The sequence below is a fragment of the Mastacembelus armatus genome, chromosome 4 (genome assembly GCF_900324485.2).
Source record: "Mastacembelus armatus chromosome 4, fMasArm1.2, whole genome shotgun sequence".
In the NCBI taxonomy this organism is placed as follows: Eukaryota; Metazoa; Chordata; class Actinopteri; order Synbranchiformes; family Mastacembelidae; genus Mastacembelus; species Mastacembelus armatus.
This window is the reverse complement of record NC_046636.1, coordinates 17,332,842-17,357,552: the sequence shown is the minus strand read 5'-3', so window position 1 is coordinate 17,357,552 and position 24,711 is coordinate 17,332,842. Positions and strand designations below refer to the sequence as shown.

Below are 24,711 nucleotides of genomic sequence, written 5' to 3'. Positions count from 1 at the left end.
AACGCGCCGAAAAAGTGAGTAAATTCTATGATGAAGTTGGATATTTTGTGTAATTTCTCGGGGGTGTGCACATATTTACCTGGTTCACCTGAGATTATTTACATGTGAACAGTGAACAGTGTACAAGGCGGGACTGCATTACCTGTAATGAGGTGAGACAGGAAAAAACGGACTTCTCCTTACGTTCATATGGATTAAATCAAAAGTGATGATTTGTTTTTGACTTGAATTGTTTCACTCAAAAGAAAACATTTCAAGCTTTCTAGCCATATAATTCTTATTTTTATGAGGCAAGTATTCGCTGAGATTCTGGTTGTTTTATTTACGCGTCTGTGAAGAGAAATGGCAGAGACAGAAAAGTCCGAGAGCGCACCCTGTCGGCTTTCTTTATTTAAAAAAAGCACAACGTTTTGTTGTTATTATGATGGTATACCACTAAAACTAGACCCTTTACAGATTTGAATGATATACTTCTTTTATCTGTACGATCAGAATTGACGGAGTAATTTAAGTTTGTTTCGGCCTTATCAGAAAAAGATGCGTCAAAACGCGCCGGCGCGTGCGTCGACCCCAGAGGGTTAAATTCTATTCTGTATTTTACAGGGCGCTAATATAGGAGAAATATGATCTCTCTTGCTAGTTCCTGTCAGGACTCTGGCTGAACTGGACGCTTTTTATGAAGATACTGGGACATCCAGATAGTAGTGAGTTACAGTAATCTAGCCTTGAGGTAACAAATGCATGGACTTTCTGCATCATTTTGAGACAGGATGTCCTTAATTTTGGCAATGTTGCTCAAGTGAAAGAAGGCAGTTATAGAGATTTGTTTTATACTTGAGTTAAAAGACATGGCCTGGTCAAAAATAACGCCAGGGGGCAGTCGTGGCCTAATGGATAGAGAGTCGGACTTGTAACCCGAGTCTCGAGTCTCAAGACCGGCAGGAACTGTCGTTGGGGCGGAGTGAATAGCCAGCACTCTCTCCCTACCTTCAATACCACGACTAACGTGAGGCACTGAACCCCCAACTTCTCCCTGGGCGCTGCAGCTGCTCACTGCGGTGTGTGTGCACTTTGGGTAGTAATGCTATTTCCCCATTGTGACCCTAATAAGGGTAGTAAGTAGTATAATTAGAAATGTGACTTATATAAGGCTGTTTTTCCTGAAAGCAACTAATAGTCCCGTGTGCCTTATAGTCCGGAAAATACGGTACATTGCCAAGAAGCAAACTTGTCTAAGTTTGGTTTTTACTACACATATTGATCCTCCACTGTACCGCTGCTGGTGATTAAAGCAATGGTGGACAAAAATCTGTGTCAGTGTGGTGTGGATATCGTTGCTTTAAATGACAGTATGTAATTGTACATTCTGCTGAGTGAGAGAATAATAAGCTACTGACAGTGAAGTACCATGTATTGATCCTCCTTGGTTAACTGGTAGCCCAGATAGATGGATAGATAAATGCATTGGATAAAGAGAGGGAGTGTCTGCCGGTTAGAAGGAAAGCTTATGCCTTTTTTTTTTTTTTTCTCTCCTGGATATGGGTCTAACCTTGTAACAGTCATCGTTTTTTTTAATAACATAAAAACAAATGAAAACCAATTTAAGTTTAAAGCTTTAGTGGTGATGCAGTCCTTTAAATTCTACCTAAACAGCCACCAAATGAACTATGCTGCTCTTGGAAGTTTCCGTGCAGAATTTGTCTATTCGTATTAATGGCACTTCAGAGTGATTTTACACAGTTCTGAGCCCAAAACTCAATATTCGATTCAAATTTTTGTTGTAATAGTCTAAAAATTCTAGTAAAACACAAAACTGTAAACTATGACCCTTGTGTTCAGTGTTTATTTTTTGGTTACTCACTGTAATTATTTCTATCGAGGTGTAACTAGAGATGCTGATGTGATCACTGGAACCAGCCAAGTCTCTGAATCAAGCGGTACTGAATATATTCTGCGTTTTACAGTGGTATTTTTAACAGAGGCTCTATTGCATTTATACCATAAACACATACTAACCACAAAGTGCAGGGTTGTGGCATGTGGCAGGCAGCTGAAATGTTTGCAATAATAAACTGTTGTAATTGGATGTGATAGCAGCCCAACAGCTGTTTAGGTTTAATAATAGACCTAAGTATGGTATGTTTGCAGTGCCAGGCAAGCAGTAACAGCACAACATGACAAAATGTCATTAGTAAGTATTGGGCTGCTTTTGTAATTTTGATTGTACTTGTGATGAAGTTACTTAGGATCTGAAATCCTTATCTAGGGGTCCACTGCATTATTTTGTCTCTCTGATGTATGTTTGACCCATAGAACAACCAGCTCACTGATAGGTGTCGTCATGGAAAACAATCCTCTCACTAGAGACAGAGGGTCCAAGCAAAGATAAGTATTGCTGAGCCAACATACCATAGAACATCAATTATTCATCTGCTGCCTGGGCCACAGAATCATTCCCTGTCTCCTGGGTCCTGAACAGATCCCTAACAACTCAGTCATGGCAGATTGATTCTCTTGTGAAGGTGATGCAACTTGCATAAAAAAATAAAGAAATTGTCATTGGTCACAGGAGTAGACGCACAGGCCCTATCTAATTTTACACGCCATGTGTATTATGTATTTTGTTTAAAGTTGCAGTAACTAGTTTCCCCTCCGATTGTCATTAAAGACAGAATAGCAAGTTAGTTTGTTTATATAGTTGGATTAGGACTTCAGTATTGAGGCTACAGGCCATGCTAAATGCTTCCTAGTGCCAACAAAAATCTAACAGCCTGTGTAACCTAGTGCTCCTAGTACCCAGACGGTGTTCCATTAAATGTACTGAAAGCCAGCTTCTCATTGGAGAGGGGGCTTTGGAATCAACCCTGGTGGGAAATGGTGTTTCCAACATGAAACCTGCTGAGAGATTTGACGTTTGATGATTGCATTAGGAATTGCTTGATGGCTGAAACTGTCTGAAAACTTATCTGCAGCTCTATTTCACCGTACTCCAGACATAACCTGTATGTGGATTCTAAACAATTGCACTGGATCACAGGGCTACCTTTTGTTAGGCTTTAATGTCATCTCAATTCTGCCTGCATTGCGATTAGATCCCCATAGGTAAAACTCAGAGATGACTAGCTTGTCAACCACATGTATCATGGGAAGCAATGCATGAAACTTATGAGAGACCACTGTGGCTTGCAAGACAGCTATACATCCAGAGACAACTACATTTTAGCAGCAGGTGTAAATAGATAGTACTGGTGTCCAAATATTTTGTAATTGTTCTTACTGTAAGACTGTATAAAGGCAAACTGGCATCAATATTGCCTCTGAAAACATATAACTCCTTTGTATGTTTTCCTGTTTAAATTGTAAATTTAAGGAAGGAAGGAATAAGGAATGACTAAGAATAACCTAAACTAGACTAGGCATATAGAAGGTCAATAGCTGTTTCCATTTCCACAGTTCAGTAGTGAAGTTTTTTTTGTATTTTGATAAATGATCAAAAGTTTAAAATGTAAAAAATTCAGGCCGTTATTAAAACAGATGCAGGCATAGCCAGTTTGCCTATTGTTTTAGTCACATTGTGTGCATGTATCATGTTCATTGAGCAACAGTGTTCATGACGGGTGATGAATCTCTCTCTCTCTCTCTCTCTCTGTTTTTCAGGCTAGGTGTGTGTGTGCTGACCTCATGGTGTAATAGGAGTAAAGATGAGCATTAGCAGTGATGAGGTCAACTTCCTGGTCTACAGATACCTACAGGAGTCAGGTATCCTCAGATGTCCCTAAATTCAGCATGTCTGCATTTTTCTTTTCTTATTTTGCTTTGTGTATATATATATATGTGTGTATGTATATATATATATATATATATATATATATATATATATATATAAAACACTCATTGGTTTAGTTTCAAATTGGCGTTGACTAAATGACTATGAAGAGACATGACCACTGCTGTTGTTGCTTGTAATAGAGTCTATGAGTGCAATTTCGCACACCCACAACACTCTGGAACTGACCCATTTCCTGCAATTATCTCTAAATGAATTCTGGACCCAACCCACAAACCTACCTGTACCCATAATTAAAAGTTCTTTAGCCTATTTTAACTTGCACAGTAGGCTTTAACAGCATTAAATCAGCTTAAAGTGTCATCACATTACTCTGTACACAACAGACTTAGGTAATTCTGAGTCTTGCCACATTCAGAAGTATTGTGATGATTCTGTTATTGTTGCCTGTATCAGGAATGGACAAGAAACGGAGTACAGGTCTGATAAAATCCTTCAGCAACTGGAGTCACAACAAACTTCCTCCTGCTGAACACAAAGGAGATAGTGGATATTCAAAAGTCTTAGCTCCCTCCTTATCCAGCATTTATGGTGCGGACATTGAAGAGATGCCAGCCTACGCTATCTAGGTGTGCACCTGGAAAAGAAGTTGGACTGGTCACCGAAAAAAGCCGTAGTATATAGAAATGTGCTCTTTTATGCTGCAGTCTGCTGGGGAGGCAGCATAAAGCACAAGAATGGAAGGTGGCTGAGCAAACTGGTGCAAAACGCTGGTTCAGTGACTACAATAAGGCTGGACTCACTAGAGGCTGTGGTGGAGAGATGCAGGCAGAAAAAGATAGAGGCCATCCTGTAATACACTGATCACCCCCTTCGCAACATCCTGATGGAGCAGAGAAGCAGCTGAAGTGGACAACTCACCTCACTATGCTGCAGAACTGAATGATACAGGAGATCCTTCATCCCCACTGCCATCAGGCTCTACAACACCTTAGCCAATGGCAGATGAGTAATTAACATGAACTGGACTGTTACTGACTATGTTTACTAGATCATACTTTATTACTTTCACTGCAGAACCTGAATTTCCCTTAAGGGATTAATAAAGTTTATGTCATCCCGTCGTATTTCATCTCATCATCACATTGCTTTAATTATACAATAACAAAGTAACATAGATTTCTCACATTACCTAATGTATGTTCAATTAAACCGAACCGATTTAACAGATGGGCCAATAAGGGTACAAGATAATCACAGAATCCGTGTCCCCAGTTATGCTATATACTGTATACATATACTTTTTGCTTATTGCCAAAAAAGGCCGATGTAGTCATAAAGATATACCTTTAACAAGACCTTGCGTTATCCAGGGTTAGATATTTAATCAAATGTTTTTTACTGTGCCCATATCCATGAGTTAATATACAAAAAATAAAAATAAAATTAATAAATTCATTGAATAAATAAATCTTTTGAATGGGTTATACACAGGTATTTGAGACATAAATATATCCAGAAGACACCTGGAAGCCTTAGGTTTGTTTGTTAGGTCTGTTTGCTGTTTATAAACGACACATTCTGTAGGTCGAATGTAGTGATAATAAACAACACTGCCTGTTTCCAGTGTGCACAGTTCCTTTCATTCAGTCAGTAGCACAGAGCGAGTGGCAGTTGTTCACTAATTAATCATTTACACATGGTAGAGACTGTACTTGTCATGCCTTTTGCAGGCTTTACAAATAGTCACTGGCCTCCATGCAGGTATACACCCACTTCCTGGCTGCAGGCTGGCCCACATAACTGTAGTGGATTTGAGGTCAGCTGGATGGATGATGAAGTTTTCAGACTCACTGGCCATTAATATACCCATGCCCTTCCTGTCCTTTGTTTGGATAACTCTGTAGGTGTGACTCATACTAACCTTTATTTACCTATGGAGGGCTATGTAAGCCAAGCCCCCACATTAGTACAAAGGAGCTGCCAGAAGGTTCAGCTCAGTTGGCACTTGTCCACTGTTAAGTGTATACCAAAGAAAGTTGTATTTTATACACCGATCAGCCATAACATTGACAGATAAAGTGAATAACACTGATCATATTGTTACTGTGGCACCTGCCAGCGTGTTGGGTATATTAAGCAGCAGGTGAACATTAAGTCCTTAAAGTTGACATGTTGGAAGCAGGAAAAACATGCAAGTGTAAGGATCTGACTGGCTCTGATAGGGGCTAAAGTGTGGTGGCTAGATGACTGGGTCAGGGCATCTCCCAAACTACAGAAGTTGTTGGGTGTTCGCAGTCTGCAGTGGTTAATACCATCTAAAAGTGGTCTAAGGAACGACAAGCAGTCAACAGACAGGATCATGGGTGTCTAAGGCTCACTGATGACAAGGTTAATCTACGGTCGGTTAAACTTCAAAAAACTTCTGTACTTTTCAGAAAATTCCATTTTGTTTGAATCTGTTGCAGTGTTTGAAATAATTTATATTATTATTTCTCTGTGAAGAGAAACATTCAGTGGCTGTAGTGGTGGTATCACAACTACACTGGGGAAAATGTTGAAGTTGTTAAAAAAAAAAAAATCTTTACTTTTTACAATTCATGTTTTTCAATGAATTGTGCCCTTCCTGACAGAATTATGAAAGCGAACAGATTCACAGAAGAAGCTGCAGAGTGACACAAGTGCAAACCTACTGCTGCATTGACTGTTAGGCAGGTGGTCACAATGTTATGGCTGATCGGTCTATGATTGATATTTTACCCTGTTGTGAACTTTTCCTAGATGGAGGTAGACTGTTGACATTTTAAAACTGGATCCCTACTCAGTTAATACAGGTGCTGTAAAACTCTTCTTCTGCCTGACAAACTTTTAAATTCAAATTCTCTGTCCTGTATTTACCATATGCAGTAAGTAGCATTTGTCATTGTGTGAGGAAAACATTTGTCTCTTAGTGGTAACCGCTGTGCCACCCACCATATATAATACCACCCCTTCAGTGAAGTACAGTAGCATAAGCATTATGCTGTTGATGTGTTTCTTGACAGCAGGGACAGGAAAACTAGTCAAATCTGAAGGAACGATAAATGTAGAAATCTGGCAAACAGCCAGATTGTCAGTGGACTGGCTCAGACTTAGACCCCACAGAACATCTATGCAGAGACCATAAATGCAGAGGTGTGAATACTGTTCCAGTTATTGGTGCAATGAATGAAGTGCCACAGTAACTCTTTATTGCCATTGAAGAAGTCTCTTTTGTGACAGCGCCACACCAGTTTGCGCCAGTCTAAAGAAGTGGAGGCATATAATGTTGTACTGAATAATTATTATTTAAGACCATAAGTCAGCAAAGGTAATCCATGTTTGTGAGTTTGTAATTAGTCCACAAAGTTTGTTTTGAGAGCACAGTCAGCTCCTGGGAGCCATAGCAAATACTGTTAACTGTGATTATGAAGTTTACCGTTGCATTCCAGTGTTCAAAATGTATTCTCCATCTCACTGTTTCTCTTCTGCCATCTTTCTCTTTCTTCTCCTTTCCAGGGTTCTCCCACTCAGCGTTTACATTTGGTATAGAGAGTCACATCAGCCAATCTAACATCAATGGTGCTCTGGTTCCCCCTGCTGCTCTCATCAGCATCATCCAGAAGGGCCTGCAATACGTTGAGGCTGAAGTCAGCATCAATGAGGTGAGACACAAGCAAGATCATAGAAACTCTTCTGGTTTTTCTTTGGTTTTTCCTCTTTAACTAGTTACTTCTTTGGTCCTATAGGATGGGACATTATTTGATGGACGACCCATTGAGTCTCTGTCCCTGATTGATGCTGTCATGCCAGATGTTGTTCAGACAAGGCAGCAGGCCTACCGGGACAAAATGGCCCAGCAGCAGGCTGCTGCTTCAGCACCAGCATCAGCAACTGGAGGCAGCATCACTGGAAACACCAAGAATGGAGAAAATACAGCCAACGGGGAGGAGAATGGAGCCCATGCCTTAGCGAGTGAGTAGTGAAAGTTACTATTTGACTTCAGCAATAGTAGTTTTTTTTTTTTTTTAAATGAAATGTTATTTTACATATATATATGTTTCCTCTTAAGGGGTGCTGACAGTAGATTTGTCATACACAGTGATAATGATTTGCAAAAAAAAAAAATCATGATGATTTTCGGTTTAGCCTGACCTCCTGCCTTGCTATTTTTTTACCCATAAATCTCAGACAACCACGCAGACCTGATGGAGGTGGACGGAGATGTAGAGATCCCTCAGAACAAGGCCATGGTCTTGAGGGGCCACGAGTCAGAGGTCTTCATCTGTGCCTGGAACCCAGTTAGTGATCTGCTGGCATCAGGGTGAGTCACATTTCCATTATTACCTTTCCTCACTGCCACCAGCCTCTCAAGTAAATATAGTGGACGCTTTTTACTTTTTGTTTTGGACATTTGATTTAAATTGAAAAAATCACTCATTTACAAAAGCGCCTTTGCTGTTGTCAGGTGTGTCAAGTTTAATTTTCCTTGATGTCTAGAATTTGACTGGAGTCAACCTGTGGCAAACTGAACTGATTGGACATAGTTAAGAAAGGCATACACACCTGTGCATGTGCGGTTCCACAAATCGCATTGCATGTCCAGGCCAAAACCACCAATGAACTTTAATTATCCCTGAGATGCAGCTGCAACTAGAAGTTGAAATGATTAATAGGTGTACAGAGTTAGTAGAGACCAAGTTCTAATTATTGCTAAAAGGGTTTGTAGAAACTACTGAATTGGTGATATAAATAATTAAGTAAATGCTTTTAGATAAATTTGCTTGAAAACATGTTTTCACTTGAGCAAGCAAGCAAATTTTATCTATGTAACACATATGGTCTTGAAAGTCCTGCTTTTTGTTGATCGGCATTTTGTATGTGATTAATTCAAAGGTATGCAGAGATGCAGGGAATTTTGGCATGTGCATATTATTAAGGCAAAGGTGCGTTAAGGCAGTGCATGTAATTTGGCTCATTTGAAAGATGCAGTCCTCAGTGTGCAGTCTAAATAAATCAGGTTGTGCCATACTTTGCTGGTGATATAAATTTGACACGTTTTTGTCAACGTAAATCCTTTAAATTTGGCCTAAAGTGTGAAAAAGTGAAGGGATCTGAATATTTATTATTGAAATGTTAATATTTGCTAACTTACATAATCTGGTGGAATAAGATGCTAAAAATAAATATTTGTGAAAACTTCATATAGTAGCCTACTAGTTAGAAGTCACATAAAATCTTATTTGTTATTTGTATCTAATTTTCCTTGGTGGTCAACACAATTTAACTTTGCCTCTATAATACAAAGAATGGCTTGGTCTGTCACACTACTTTAAAAATGGCTAGTCACCAAATAATGAAAAGAAGACATCGCAGCAGAGATGCAAGGGACTATTTAAATAGGGGCTAAACAAAGTATTAATCAAGAGCAAGGTAATAATCCATTTAGCTTAGCTTAAACATCTGGCTAGTAAGTTATTTGGACATGTTTTTCCGGTGCAATAAAGAAACAGTTAGCATTAGTACAGTGAGTTTCATTCATTAATTCACTGCACGCCTATTTTGCTTAAGAGGGAAGTGGGAAGTGTATGGGTATATATAATAACAGCAGTAGCCTTCATGTTTTATTGGGGGGGCATCTTGTCCCTGGCATGAGTAAGACACACAGCAGAGCTTGCCCTAATATTCCCATTTTTCATTTCAAATGTTAGAAAACAGTAAAAGGACAAACAGGCATGGAAGACTGGCACGTGTGTCCTCCATGACTAACAGCTGGATTGACCAGTTTTAAATGTCTCTGTTTGTCTCAGGTCTGGTGATTCAACAGCTCGTATCTGGAACTTGAGTGAGAACAGTACAAGCAGCTCCACACAGCTGGTCCTGAGACACTGCATACGAGAGGGCGGACAAGATGTCCCCAGCAACAAAGACGTCACCTCGCTAGACTGGAATGTAAGGACTTTAACATGAATGTACATGTACGCATGATGTAACATGATTCACTGTGTATGGCTTTATTTGTTAATATATGGAACCAAGCCAGAATTGTGGGAATAGAAGAAATTACTCTGAATTTGAAAGTGCTGTTTCTTAAGTTATCATGCCAATGTACAATAAACAGGTGTTTTCTTATCCTTTTTAAAGAATTTATAGAAAGAGAAAACATGGTTTACATACTTTATACTAAATAAGGCAATTTACAACAATTGCTTCATCACAGAGGAACTCCCAGAATGCCTCTGAACATGACTGTTGATGACCTCTAACAATGGATGAGTATCAGACAATGGAATTTTCCATCATTTCAGCCAGTGGGCTGTAAACCTGAGCCAGGGCAGAGGTAAAAATTTCCTGGAGAGTGGCCACGCTGATGGAGAAAAACAGGCCTCTCTCATAATACCAACTGAGTCACAGCAAATGTTCATTCTGCCTGGAGTCGTTCCAGGCTAACTGCACCTCAGAGACTCGATGGGTCTTTTCAGTGGTAGGAATTTTCGTCTGTCTGACAGGAACAAACACTTGATGCTTTTCTCTCACTCATCTTTGACAGAGTGAAGGCACACTGTTAGCAACAGGCTCCTACGATGGCTTTGCCAGAATATGGACAAAGGATGGTGAGATTAATTCATTAAACATGAACATGTATTGCTGAATCTCTAGGATTTTATCCCCACATACAATTATCAATAATACAAAAGTGGTGTGATGTTGCTTAATCTGTACAGCAGTATACCACATGGCTTTGTCAATCCTCGCATGATGCTGGCACCTAGTGGCTGGTTTTGTTATTTTAATGGTTTCTTGTTGTATCAGTAGGTATTAAATTTGATTCTTACAGATTTTTGTTTCCTTGTTGCATATTTTTCTCCACAGGTAACCTTGCCAGTACACTTGGCCAACACAAAGGTCCCATCTTTGCCCTTAAGTGGAATAAAAAAGGCAATTTCATCCTGAGTGCAGGAGTAGACAAGGTAAAACATATCTGTTCTTTAAATTAGCTAATTTTGCTCAGAAGGTAATATTTTTAAAAAATGGATAATTTCTCATGTAATCTTTCTGTCATTATTAGCTCTAACTGTACATGTGTCCTTCCAGACAACAATCATATGGGATGCGCATACAGGAGAAGCCAAACAACAGTTTCCCTTCCATTCAGGTATGAAAGCAACTTCACCATTGCACCTCTTTGGCATTAGCTGGCTAGGCAGTTGTAATGCTTAACAGTACAATTTCAACATCCCTTTTTACATCTTCTCACAGCTCCAGCACTAGATGTGGATTGGCAAAGCAACAATACATTTGCCTCTTGTAGTACAGACATGTGCATCCACGTCTGTAAACTAGGACAGGACAGACCCATTAAGACATTCCAGGGACACACAGTAAGTGATGGGTTTGTACGTGTGTTTGTAGGCAGTCCCTCCTCATTATTATGTAACTTTAAGGGTTCAAAGCACCAAAAGAAGAATGGAAATTTTTTTTCTACTGCTGCTATTCGATCAAATATTGCATCTAACTTTGTTCAGATAAATTCAGGTAGTTTTGAATTATATTATAACTTTGTTTTAAATGGTATCCTTGGACAAAGACAAGATGGCACAGTATACATCTTGTCATTCTTGTCTTGTTTTCACTTCAGAATGAAGTAAATGCAATCAAGTGGGATCCCACAGGGAACTTGCTAGCCTCCTGCTCAGACGACATGACGCTGAAGGTGAGCTGAGAACTGAAATACGAATTTGAAATTTCCCTGGTCACAGTTGGTCAAACAATTATGACAGACAATGGTCAAGTTACATATTATTTGTTGAATTGTATTCCCTGTGTGTGTGCTGAAGGCTGCATGTTAACACACCTGCATCTTAAACTTGATTTTTGCTTTGGGGTTTGTGTGATTTCAGATCTGGAGTATGAAGCAGGACTCATGTGTCCATGACCTTCAAGCCCACAGTAAAGAAATCTACACCATCAAATGGAGTCCCACTGGCCCGGGAACCAACAATCCCAGTGCTAACCTCATGCTAGCCAGGTGTGTGTCACAAAACAGCAGTAATGCTGTGTTAGTGTGCTACTAGAAAGGACATAGGCTAGCATGCTGTACACATAAACTTTGTACAGTAAATATAATGTTGCAAATGAATTGAAATTGTGGAGGTTTAAATTAGGTTATACAGTCTAACTTCTGACAGGGATGCAACAACTTCTATGCACAATTTTCTAGTTATACTAGTTAGATTTTACCCTATGTTATTTCTTGTTCAGATTCAACAGCAATACCTCTCTGACCATGTTTGTCTGTCTCCTACTTCTACAGTGCATCATTTGACTCCACAGTTCGTCTTTGGGATGTGGAGAGAGGCATCTGTATCCACACGCTGACTAAACACCAGGAGCCAGTCTACAGCGTGGCTTTCAGTCCTGATGGTCGGCATCTGGCCAGTGGCTCATTTGACAAATGTGTGCACATCTGGAATACACAGGTAGAAACAGGAGACAGACAGTATGCACTTGAGCTTTGCACCTCAATAATATGAAAGTATGTTGTGAAAGCCATTAAAATCAATTTTTTTTTTTAGAGGCGTCATAGCAGGTCAAAGAGATGGGCCAATAAAAGAGTGATAAATATAGTATATACCCTGGCTGGAAACTATGATACAGTTTCCACTGCATGGATGACTTAAACAATGACTTAAATGAACACATGATGCGTAAGGTGTCACTGATGGTGACAAATCTCCTTGCACCTCTACTATAACTAACTTTGTCCCCAGCAGCTGTTGGACACTTTATACAAAACAGTTCTGATAAAAGCCACTGTAGACTACTTTCTCTTTACCACTATAGTGCAAGTTAAATTAAAGACTTTGGAGGACCTTATAGACTACATTTTAATGCCACCTTTCTTATGTGACACCAGGTAGTACTGCTGTCACCTAAACATTTTTTTTTTTTTAATGCATAAAAGTGCCACTAAAATTAAAAATGAATGTGGCATTATAGAAGTAATGCAGTGTTTAAAATAATCAACCAGAACATAATCAAAACACACGGCCTACCAAAATTTAAGACGTAAGTTCTTAAAGGATTGGATTGACTATTTAAAGACCCTTGCAAACCTTGTATGTTCACCCAGTGGGATGAGATATTGATCAAAATACAGCAAAAGGGAAATGATATAATAACATAAATAGAATTTTTTTTTTAGTGACAGTCTAAAGATCACCTGTCTCTCACCTTATCGCTCTCCTGACGTGTGTCTGCAGACGGGCGCTTTAGTCCACAGTTACCGAGGGACGGGGGGAATCTTTGAGGTTTGCTGGAATGCAGCAGGGGACAAAGTGGGAGCCAGCGCGTCAGACGGATCTGTAAGTTCTGCAGACCTGTTAGGATGGATGCTTAGCTGTGTATCAAAGCTATCTCCAGTTTTTCTTTTTTTTTTCTTTATAGTATTCTCTGTCCTTCACCATAATCTCTTTGTCCCTAGGTGTGTGTACTAGACCTTCGGAAATAGTGTTGCTGTTTGTTGGAAGCCATGGACCGACCATGAATGTGTACATAGCCAAATGACTGTCCCTGCCTGCCCTGCGTACTGCTCACGCTTACGACTATGGCCCCGCCCACCGACAGACAGGAAGCAGGAAACAGGAACAGGATGCAAGCACCCGACACAGCAGGTCCAGATGCAGGGATGAACAGATGGATGGAAGGACAGACAGATGAATGGGCGGATGGAATTGCCCCTCTCTATCTGTGCAGACTCTTACAGAGATGCAGAAGGGATGTGGTGGAAAAAAAACTGATAGACAAAAAAAAGTTACAGATCCATATATGTACCAAAATTTGGAAGGTATTTTGCTTTTTTTGATCTTTAAACCATGCTCGTCATCAAAATGAAAAACAATGAAAAAAGTGTTGATCTTTGTTATTAGTTGGATCTCATTGTGCAGACATATCAACTTATCCACCATAAAATAGGATGGCACTTAGTTTTTTTAAATTTCAGATCTCCTGTTTTGATGTTTTTATATTTTTTATCTTTGGGGGAGGAAGCATCGGCTGATCAGGTCAGAGTTTTATTCAGCGGAGAAGTACATAAATACACATACAAACACACACACGTACACCAAATGGTTCTCCAAAACAATGTCATGATTTCAAACCAACATGGCAAACCTAATGGCTTTTTCTCTGTCTTTCGATAGTGGCATCATCAGTTGTGGGTGGGTCAAGATGCAGTAATTCATGTCGTCCTCTCCAGAGGATAAACTCTGGATCCCAACACCCTTCCACCTCGGTACATGACACTGATGATGTACTCCTCGATGCTTTAAACACAGCTCCTGTGTGTGCTGTTTGATCTCGAATGGTTTTATCCAGTTACCCGCTCCAGACTTTTCGGTCACAGCAGTTACCTGTCTGTCTGGGGGAAAAAAAAAAGTTTAGTTTGGCCAGAAGCTGACTATTCTTTCCATTCGTCTAAATGTTCAAGGCTCTTGTGTAATGCCATAGTCAGTCAGGTCCCATCTCAGATGAGAGTATCAGTAAGTAGGATTTTTAGCAGTTCTGTGTTTTTACTATAACCCAATCAAGTTTATATTAATATGACATTGGTGCGCTCTGAATAATGTCCATTGCATCTGTCAGACTGTTTAAGTCACTGACACCCTCAAGAGCCTCGAATCAAAGACACACGATGCCCTGAGGCAAAAAATGTCAGCCGATCATCCCATTGTGCTCCTAACTATTGTGCTGTTTTTAGCACAGCAGTTTTTTTTTTTATTTTTTTTTTTTAAGTTTTTGCACATTTGAGATTCTCAGAGGTAAATGCTTTGGGAGCAGATATAATGGGTGGTTTATACCTTAGAGAGCAGAGCCAAAGATGCACCAAGTACAAAATATTACAGACCCTAGAGATTAACTATAAACAAGTTCAAAATCACTTGGTTATTCATTATTTCCTGTCCACATGAGTTTTTATAAAAACTGTTATCCTCTGTCAATGAGCAAAAATAGACATGCAGTAGATGTCATTACTGCCAGCTGAAGCCTACTGACTCACAAATGTATTTTTTTGCATCTATCAAATGCAACACAGTTTCTTTGGGTCTTAAAAGTGGATTGTAGTGAATTGATTAATAATGTCAGCTAATGCTAGAATGCATAAAACTCATTCAAACAGTTACAAGACTAAAAACTAGACATAGGATAAAATGTTGAAAGGTAATTTAAGTGCAAATGCAGATCATCACACAGGGTAGACAAGCTACTTTAATGTGTCCACAGTACATTTGAACTTTGCATTCAAAATTACCTGTTCATAACTCCCAAACTGATTGGTTTCTACGTGTGCTGCCCAGATCAGTGGGATTTTAATTGTCTTTTTGACCAAAATTTAGCCTTAGTATTCTAAGTTGCCAGTTTATCAACTTTTTCAACTTTTTTTTTTTTTTTTTTGACTCTGCTCTGTTGAAGGGTTATTTCAAACAGTAACGTAATAATTCATCACAGCTCTGAAAATTCAATTGCTGATATTCTTTTTTAATCACACATCGCTCGTGTGACAGGCAATATGCTGCCTTTACATAGGATGTGAAAGACACACCGTATGTTTTCCTTTTTTGACACACCACTCAAAAATGCTCAGAGCTACAGCCTGTGTAGATGCAGCCATAAAGGACTATATTTGATTTTATTTGAATCTTACTGGTTCCTGAAATGAGGTTTCTATTCAAAATCAAGCCCAAAAGCAGATTAAACAGGAAATCAATGTCTGGACTTTTGAATTACTTGTTTTTCTTCCTTGGTATGTGTCTAACGTAGGGGAGTAACTATGCTGCATTTATGCTGTTTATAAAACCATTGTTCTGCTAATGCAGACTTAAAATAACTTGAGCAGCTAAATGTTAAATGCATTTTCCATACCGTATCACAGTCTTGGTAAACGGTAAGACAGAAAAGGTCAAGCTGTACTTTTAATGTATTAGAATTCATCTGCCCATGCACCTTCATTCTCACTTCTGCACCAACATTCTGCTGACATTTTTTTTCAAGGTTCCCTGCTTACAAAGCATTTTATACTCTTTTAAGGACAAATTTAAAGTTACATTTTTGTAATTACTTTGTAGATTTGAAAATAATGTGAATCGATGATATATTGGCAGTGTTAATTTACGTGTTCTATAAATTTAAAAATTCTGTTTTGTTACTTTATTACTATTGCAAATAGTAAAGGTTGACCCTGTAAAGTAAGGCTTAATGAGCTGAACTGTCATTCTGAAGGCACCTTGACTGGGAAGAGTTTTCCCAGGAGCAAATCACCACTAAATTTGTCTGTTTTAATAAAGAAATGTTTTACTTTTTCTTTTGCTTGAATCATTTTGGAAAGCTTTGTCCCAGGTAATGACTTTCTCGTGAGTTGCCTGTTAGCTCACACAAAAAAGAAAAAGTCTGTGAATGATGTAGTGAAAGTGAATTTGTAATTTTTTAATCAAGTGAAGGCAAGGATTTTTTTTTTTTTTTCCCGTGCCCTCCTTTTTTAATTTATAATATAAGGAGTGACATGTTATGTGCAGAAAGATATAATACTCTTTGTTAAATGTTGAGTTACTGTTTGTCTAAATTGCTTTGCACAATGGGACATTTTGCTCACAATGTTGGACAAGCAAAGAGTAATTTTGTTAGAAAAGGCAAATCTGTCTCTGGAGATTCCAAATCTGTGCTCGATAAATTTGTTTATGTGGTTGCTAATTTACAGTGTGCTTCCATTTCAGCCAACTTGAGAGTGCTGAACTGGCTGTTCTGTCTCCAGTCCAGTTACCAGTAGGATCACTGGTCATTACAGAATTAGAAAAGCATCTTTTATAAAATATCATTTATGTAAATGTGAAATATCTTAGTCAGGGCTAAAAGTGTCTCATCACATGCTCATAATTAAGACAAATATAATTCCATTCTTAGACCACTCTCTGTCTCTGATTTAAGTTTTAGTTTGGCTTCACTATGGTTTGAAAGCAAAAACTGCCTCCAGAGCACCTCTGCCTCTGAGAAATGTCACCTGTCTTAACTACAAATCAACACTTTTTCCATATTCCCTTTCATAAATTGGAAGTTTCTATTTATGGAGCGACAAAGTTTTCATGTGGTCCTGTTAACAGTTTTTTCTCTTCTGTATTTGAAGCACTTGAGCCAATGTTTATGAAATACAAAAATGTAACACAGGCACATTCCTCTGTGTTCATGTCATCTTTAGGTCAGTGCCACACAGTTAGTCTGGGTAAACATGGCAAGCCTAAAGTGAGCCTTTATCTGTGTCGCCGTAATGGAGCATCATGTCAGCTGAACAACATTGCTCCAATGGGACTTTGTTTCTTTCTTTCTTTTCTGCAACCCACATCACATCGATCTGTTATCATTTAAGTCAGATCAGTAAAACAAAAGTCCAGAATAAAATATATTTTGATAAGAGTCCTGAGCTTGTGTGTGTGTTTGTGGGTTGGTGTTATTTATATTTATGGTACTTAAACATGTGAGGCAACTGTTCCAAACCCTGACCCTCAAATTTCAAAATTGTTTTTATACATTTTTCCAATGGTGTTTTTAAAATGATCTTTTGGAGTTTTGGAGAAAATAAGAAAAATGGCATTGTATTATTGGATTAATTTTCATCAATTAATTTAACATTTTTATAAAACTTCATCCTCCGATGGACTGGTGACCTGTCCAGGGTGTACCCCTGCCTTTCACCCAAAGAGCTGGGATAGGCTCCAGTAGATCCCTGTGACCCTAAACAGGAAAAAGCGGTTATAGATAATGAATGAAACTTCATGCAAAAAATGTTGACCCAGATTGTAATATCACTACCAAAACAGCATAATTTTTAAACCATGAGTTGAAACAGATTTTAGTGTGTGGCTAAAATCAGTCTCCACCTTTTTCAACGAGGAAGTCTGTGCATTTCCTGCTCTCATGACCGCATGGTGAGCTGAGGGGTTTCAACATTTTGAAGTAAAATGTGTTTAAAAAAATCTCAAACTGTCTCTAATGTCACTACTAAACATTTTCTGCAATGAGGCAAATTTTTCGAGGTTTTATTAGTGCATTTGGTTTTTATGTGTAAAACTCTTCAGAACTGTGCTGGTTAACCATGTGTTGTTTAAGATCCATCACAATGTAAATAGTCACAACCGAAACATTTCAGTTGTGACATGATTGTTTCAATAGTGAGCAAAGGGAACACTTTTCACTACAGTTAGGAGAACCAAACACATATTTGTGCATAGTGAAAATATTTTTGTATAGAATTTGTGTCAGTTGTCCTTGATTCTAGTGAAAAGTTGTTGATTCAAACTCAACAGCAAGTCAAATTATGCTCTTACCTTCTTTGCTTCCAGAGCAGTGTTGTTTGACTGAAGTCTATGTTTCAGCAGGAGTCAGATGGAGGACTGCAAGGTTTTTACTGACAAAGGTGTATATTACGATTATGGATTACACTATTACAGGGAGTTCATACACAAATGAATAAAGCTACAGTTAAAGTTACAATTAGACAGCATTGTCACTTTCCAAATGTTGAAATCACAGGCTTATTCAAATTGTCAGTTTCATCACAGCAACTCATAATGTGACTCCAAAGTGTGTATGACCCCTGCATGCCTCTAAGTACACCCAGCAACATCTGGCCATACTCCTGATGATTCAGCGGATGGTGTCCTGGGGAATCTCCTTCCAGATGTGGATCATGACATCAGTGAAGTTCTAGACACTCTGTGGTTGTACTTGGTGGCGCTGGATACACCAAGACATAATGTCCCATAGGTGCCCCTTGATTTAGGTCGGGGGAATATGACAGCCACTGTCAGTGACATCAATGTCTTGGTTATCCAGGAACTGCCTACACATTCTGGCCACATGGGTATTGTCCTACACCAGGAGAAACCCGGGGCTGACTGCACCAGTGTTAGGCCTGACACTTGCTTTAAGTATTTCATCCTGGTACCTCACAGAAGTCATGGAACTGTTTGACATTTTGTTTGCAAGAATATGCCTCCCCAGACCATTACTGACCCACCACCAAACTGGTCCTGCTCGATGTTAGTCAGTATAATGTTCACATCTCCAGACTTTTTCATGCCTGTCAAGGGTGCTCACTATGAATGTGCTCTCATATGTGAAAAGGACAGAGTATTAATGGTGAACCTGCCAATTCTGGTGTTCTGAATGCCAAAAAAACCTGCAAAGTGCTGGGCTGTGGGGACAGGTTGTACTAAAGGACCCTCAGGCCCTCAAACAACCCTCATGGAGTCTGCTTCTGATAGTTTGGTCAGAATCACACCAGTAGGCTGCTGAAGGTCATTGTTTAGAGCTTTTGCAGTGCTCCTCCTGTTCCTCATTCTACAAAGGAGTCCTGCTGGTCCTGCTGCTGTGTTGTTGTCCTTCTACAAGCCCTGTCCAGCTCTCCATGTGTAACAGCTGGTCTCACGGTATCTCCTCCATATTCTTGAGATTATGCTTGGAAACACAGCAAATCTTCTTGCATCTGCACGTATGGGTGTGCCATCTTGGAGTAACTGGAGTACCTGTGCAGTACCTGGGCTGCCTCATGCTACCAGTAGTGACAAGGGCAGTACCAAAACACAAAACCTGAGAAGTCAGTCAGGAAGGATTAGGTCAAATCAACTGTCTGTAGCCATCAGATACAAAACCATTCAATTTGGAAGGGTTATCTTGCTTTTGCCTCTCCATTCCACCTGTTTTATTCCTTTCATTTACACCAAAGCAGGCAAAACTGATTCACAGTCACTTGTTTTTCTTAAATGGAGGGATTGATATCCCTGAAGTTTAACTAACTTGGTGTTATAGTGTGATGATAAAGTGTCCCCTTGATCTTTTTTGTAGCAGTTTATATGTGAGTTAATATAGAAATGTATATTTACAGTTATACAGTACAATACCAGGGACGACATGCATACTGATCTACCAGTCCTATAAAACATTTACATACAGTCAAATGCTTAGACAGCAATAAACTCCCGCTAAATGTGCATGGGACTGTATTGTGGTAAATCTAAGGCAAAGTTTTCCCTGTAGTGCTGAAGGCACAAACCATGTCCCTTTCACAGTTAGCAGCCTATCACTGTCTGAGCTTTTGAGTATGTATATGTGGCCCATCACGTTGTATACACCTCTTTTATAGATCTGGCTCAAGATGAGAAAATTGTGTCACACAAATTTTTTCCAGTTTGTTGGAAATAAAAAAAAGAAACTGTGTGGTTTACATGAATTATGATGGCCACTAGCATCAAATGCAAAAAAATACAGCCCCTGCAGGTGTTGCACCAATTGTCCAATGCTTAAACTGTTGTCATCATGCATTACATTTTTACAAGTTTTAAATAGAATAGAGTGCTTAAGAATGACTAGGCCTACAACATAAATGCACCTTCTAAGCTTTAGATTTTTGACAATTTCATTGGCTGCTTGAGAATCAGGGCAGGATGGAGAGATTGGCCGCTACTGAGCTCCCAGTCAGACTGTGGTTGTAGGAAGGCAGGTATTGAGCCACATCAGCCAGGGTCTGCAGGACATCGTAGGTAACTGCAAACAGGAAGTAGGTGGGGATCAGCCAAGTGAGGCTGAAGACACAGTCACCCACTGGCAGAGGAACTGCAAGGTGTCTGGGAGGAAAATTGGAGACAAAGAGGGAGAACATAGAAAAAGAAGATTTCATTCCAAAATCTGACTGCAGACTGCTGCACAACAGATACACGTGGAGAAAATTGTTGGTACCCTTCCATTAAAGAAAGATAAACCCACAATGGTCATTGAAATAACTTGAAATTGACAACAGTAATAAAAAATAAAAAATTAGTAGTCACTCTGCTGTTTGGCATCATGGTTTACACCACAATGAACATGGACCACAAAAAGCTAAAGGCAGAGTCGTCTCAGGAGATTAGAAAGAAAATTATAGACAAGCATGTTAAAGGCTGTAAGACCATCTCCAAGCAGCTTGATGTTACTGTGACTACAGTTGCACATATTATTCAGAAGTTTAAGGTCCACAAGACGTCCCTGGACGTGGCCACAAGAGGAAAATTGATGACAAATTGAAAAGATGGATAATATGAATGGTAATCAAAGAGCCCAGAACAACTTCCAAAGAGATTAAAGGTGAACTCTGAGGTCAAGGTACATCAGTGTCAGATCGCACTATCCGTCGCTGTTTGAGCCAAAATGGACTTAATGGAAGACGACTGAGGAGGACAAATCATAAAAAAGTGAGACAGGAATTTGTCAAAATGTATACTGACAAGCAACAAAGAATTTGGGAGAATGTCGTTTGGACAGATGAGACAAAACTTTTTGTCCAGGCCAGGTTCATTGGTTTGTTTTTTGTAAATGCTTCTGTTGAACCACAATTCAAAAGCAATGTCTGATTTTCATTAGTTAATTTTCAGTACATTTTTATTATTACTTTTGTCAGTTTCAAATTATTTCATTGACCATTGTTTTTCTTTGTTTAATGGAAGGGTACCAACAATTTTGTCCACTTGTGTATAGTAAGCATAGTCAAATTATTAATTTTTTGACTTTTTACCACTAACGGACCTAACCATGAAAACTCATAAATCTCCAAATTTCCAAACCATGTTATACTAAAAGTCTCATGCTGAATTTGCAGTTATTTAGTATCAAATGCCCTCCAAGAATGTTAAAAATTTAAAGTACAATTTACAGCGAGTTGTTTTGGAACACTATTTCAAAGGTCCACATTTTCCAGTGGTTCCTGTAAATATCCTTGTAATTTGTTACTAAACATGGGGAAAATTGGAATTTCCTTTAAAGAACAGCTCATTTCAAAACCACGTATATACTGTATATTCCTCTATTTCTGATTACTGGTAACTTCACCACAAATAAAGAATTGCCTGAAGTCACATTTTACATTACTGTAGCTGATCTGCTGTGCTTTGACTAAAAATCTCTACAGGTAACGCTACCATACTCTTCCAATAAATGTATTAGACCAAATGACCAATTACCCATTACTGACATATTAATCTAGAAAATATTTTAGTATTTATCAGCAATCCACAGATCTGTGAAATGTTAATATTTAATCCAATATGATATGATGATAATTTATATTAAAGCAAAATATAATACATTTAGAATAAAGAAGCACATGTTTCTAAATCCAAGTAAAACTGAGAATTCTAATATGCACAAACAAAATTAAAGCTTTTGTGTTATCGCAAGACCTGTCACATAATTTATCATAGTCTATAGAAGCACTATATAAAATAACCCTCAGACCCACAAAAGATGAAAAAATAAACTGCACAAGATTACAAAAACAAGTTCTCACTGGAATCTGTCTTCTCTGGATTCTCTCAGCATGATGAAGACAAATAGTCCCACTTCAGTGTTGAGTGAGAATGACACAACTTTGTCCAACATGAAAACGAATCCCTGAAGAGTATAGAAAACAGTGATGACTGGTGGAAATCCAGTTCATTATCATCAATGTCTTGTTGTTCAATCAGTACTATTAATATGTGGACAGTGTGTTACCTACTCTGGGATCACAGATTGACACAATAAAGATGACACTAAATCCAAGTAGTGACATGAATCCTTTAGCCATACTGAAACAAAAAAGAGCAAAAGCATAAAATCAACTTGATTAGTTGATATTAGCATCTGAAAACTGTTTTCAGATGAATTATATGTTATGCATAAAATAAAACTTTTTAGCTCAAACTTTTGTATTGTGATGCACTGATTTTTTGGGATGTTTGAAGCCGATATATTTTGGTCCATCCTGACCCATATGTAATCAAATGGTACTGTTTGACTAAGGAGGAAATATTTTATTTAAGTGGACTGTCAAACAATGAACAGTGGTATCATGAGACCCCATAGCCAGTGTGCATTGTACTGAGATTTTCCGGAAGCAGCAGTTTCTTATATACTGTTTTAAATCAAGTCTTTTTGTTAGTCAGTTGTTCTGACTTTTTATACTCCTCTTATTGTTGGTTTTAAAAAACCCAAAAGGGTCAAATAGCACAGGACTTTCCCCAAGGGGCCTGGAGTTTAACTCCGATGTGAAAGTTTGTGTTTTTAATCCATGACCACTCCATAACCTTAACCATATGTTTATTATTGTAATCATGACGAGAAAGCACATTGTGACCCAAACCTCAATATTTTTCCAAACCTTATCAAGTAGTTTTTGTGTCTAAACCTAACAAAGTTATAGGTGTGCCTAAACAAATTAAGAGATGGTTTAGTAATCACGATGTTGTATCAGTTTCTGTGGTGGAGATCAGTGAGTCCTGCTATCATAATCATAATCATCTAACCTTGCTTATGTAATGCATGTTGCCATTCTGTCTGCCAATATCGGAATGCTGTTTGAGGAGATGCTCAACCTTTGAGTCAAGGATCAAGGAAGGAAGAAACCTTTTAGCATTTATGTTGCACTACCTTAAATGGGGGCATAACATAATCCTGCAAACCTACACACCACTTCTGTAACTTTCAGGACCCAACAATCTGACATTCACATTCACTTCATGCTGTGACTGCCTAGTTTTACAGTGGTGAGAGAGTAACTTGCTTATTTCGACATTCCTCACACAACTATATGTCACATTGCATATAATTAACCAAATCTAACACTATAAATGTTTTAAAGAGTGTTTCATCGATTTGCATGTTGGCTGAATAATGACAAATGTACATCTTATAGGCCTATATAAAAATATTGTTACAGTTCAGCTTCAGTATACTAGTTTCAACACACGATGAGAGCACAACAAACTTACATCTGTGCTATCAAAGCAAGCTGAGTGTCCCTTCACATTTCCTGATTTCCTGAGTTTCTGATTATATCAGGCTATGTTTGCCATCTTAATAAAGCTCTACACAGTAAAAATACGTTCACTCCTTTCTCACTTGTCACAATTCACCTTTGTGCTGAGCAGCTGTGCTGTTTGTTTGGCAGAGTTCGCTCACAGGATTTTGACAGCCACTCCAGTCTGCTGCACCACAGTGAGCTCACCAGACCATCAACTAGAAAAAAAACAAAAAAAAAACAGTCAATACTTTGTATCTGAAGCTCAAATATTCATAGTAATCTCATTAAGAGAAACATAAACCAGTATAACTTTAAGTATATTACTGAGTCTTGGAAGTAAGACATTACTAAAGTAAAGTACTTTTTTGCTGTAATATAACAGATTACAATAATTAATTAATTACATACCACTAGTATTGCCAACTATGAACATTACTACTACTACACATTGCAAGCAACACCAACAGTTTTCTCTGAATTTTAATTGTCTCTTGTAACATTACATGAACATTTAGGGCAGCAGAGTAAATGGTTGAATGATATTTAGACAGGAGATAACTTACTGGTGTGTTTCATGGCAGATCCCATGACCAGGAAGGACACAGTGACGCTAATGGCTATAAACACCTGGATCAGCTCAGCCACCCATGAGTAGGCCCTGTAATGTTCATTAATAATCTACATGGGTTGTTTGGGAGGGCAATGGATGATGATAGATGTTGATAATGAGAACACAACAAGGAAGGTTTTGTATATTTTAGAACACACGTCTTTGGTTAGGTTCTGAAGTAAGTGTACTGCCAGAGTGGATGGGTGGTACTGTATATGATATTAACAATACTGCTTTGATAATTTAGTAAATTAGATTTGTTTAAAAATCGTGTTGCATCTTTAAATTACACTATATATAAATTTTTGCTCAGTTGAAATGCTTGATCTTGTGATCTTTCATTAGGCAACTACTTGTTGTAGAGAGTCAGACAGTGAATTTGTGGTGTGAGCCCATTTTTGAGTTTGTACAGAAAAACTTACCCAGTCATGCTCT

The 24,711-nt window shown here is 38.5% G+C and overlaps 1 protein-coding gene across 4 annotated transcripts in view; it reads left to right on the top strand.

The window, feature by feature from the left end:
* The window catches only part of tbl1xr1a (TBL1X/Y related 1a), a 61,644-nt gene extending 45,480 nt beyond the window's left edge, over positions 1 to 16,164 (top strand). For 2 of the 4 annotated variants that reach the window (XM_026304871.1, XM_026304870.1), the window contains 14 exons: positions 3,658 to 3,759; positions 7,325 to 7,470; positions 7,555 to 7,780; positions 7,997 to 8,129; positions 9,616 to 9,757; positions 10,356 to 10,419; positions 10,679 to 10,776; positions 10,901 to 10,961; positions 11,066 to 11,187; positions 11,445 to 11,519; positions 11,707 to 11,834; positions 12,120 to 12,285; positions 13,069 to 13,170; positions 13,290 to 16,164. In XM_026304871.1, the coding sequence (XP_026160656.1) occupies positions 3,702 to 3,759; positions 7,325 to 7,470; positions 7,555 to 7,780; positions 7,997 to 8,129; positions 9,616 to 9,757; positions 10,356 to 10,419; positions 10,679 to 10,776; positions 10,901 to 10,961; positions 11,066 to 11,187; positions 11,445 to 11,519; positions 11,707 to 11,834; positions 12,120 to 12,285; positions 13,069 to 13,170; positions 13,290 to 13,316 (1,548 nt within the window). In that variant the 5' untranslated portion in view covers positions 3,658 to 3,701 and the 3' untranslated portion in view covers positions 13,317 to 16,164. Of the gene's footprint in view, positions 1 to 3,657; positions 3,760 to 6,568; positions 6,622 to 7,324; positions 7,471 to 7,554; positions 7,781 to 7,996; positions 8,130 to 9,615; positions 9,758 to 10,355; positions 10,420 to 10,678; positions 10,777 to 10,900; positions 10,962 to 11,065; positions 11,188 to 11,444; positions 11,520 to 11,706; positions 11,835 to 12,119; positions 12,286 to 13,068; positions 13,171 to 13,289 lie in introns of those variants that run through there. The other 2 variants (XR_003295576.1, XM_026304873.1) reach the window with 2 other exon arrangements.
* Positions 16,165 to 24,711: the final 8,547 nt, after the last annotated feature.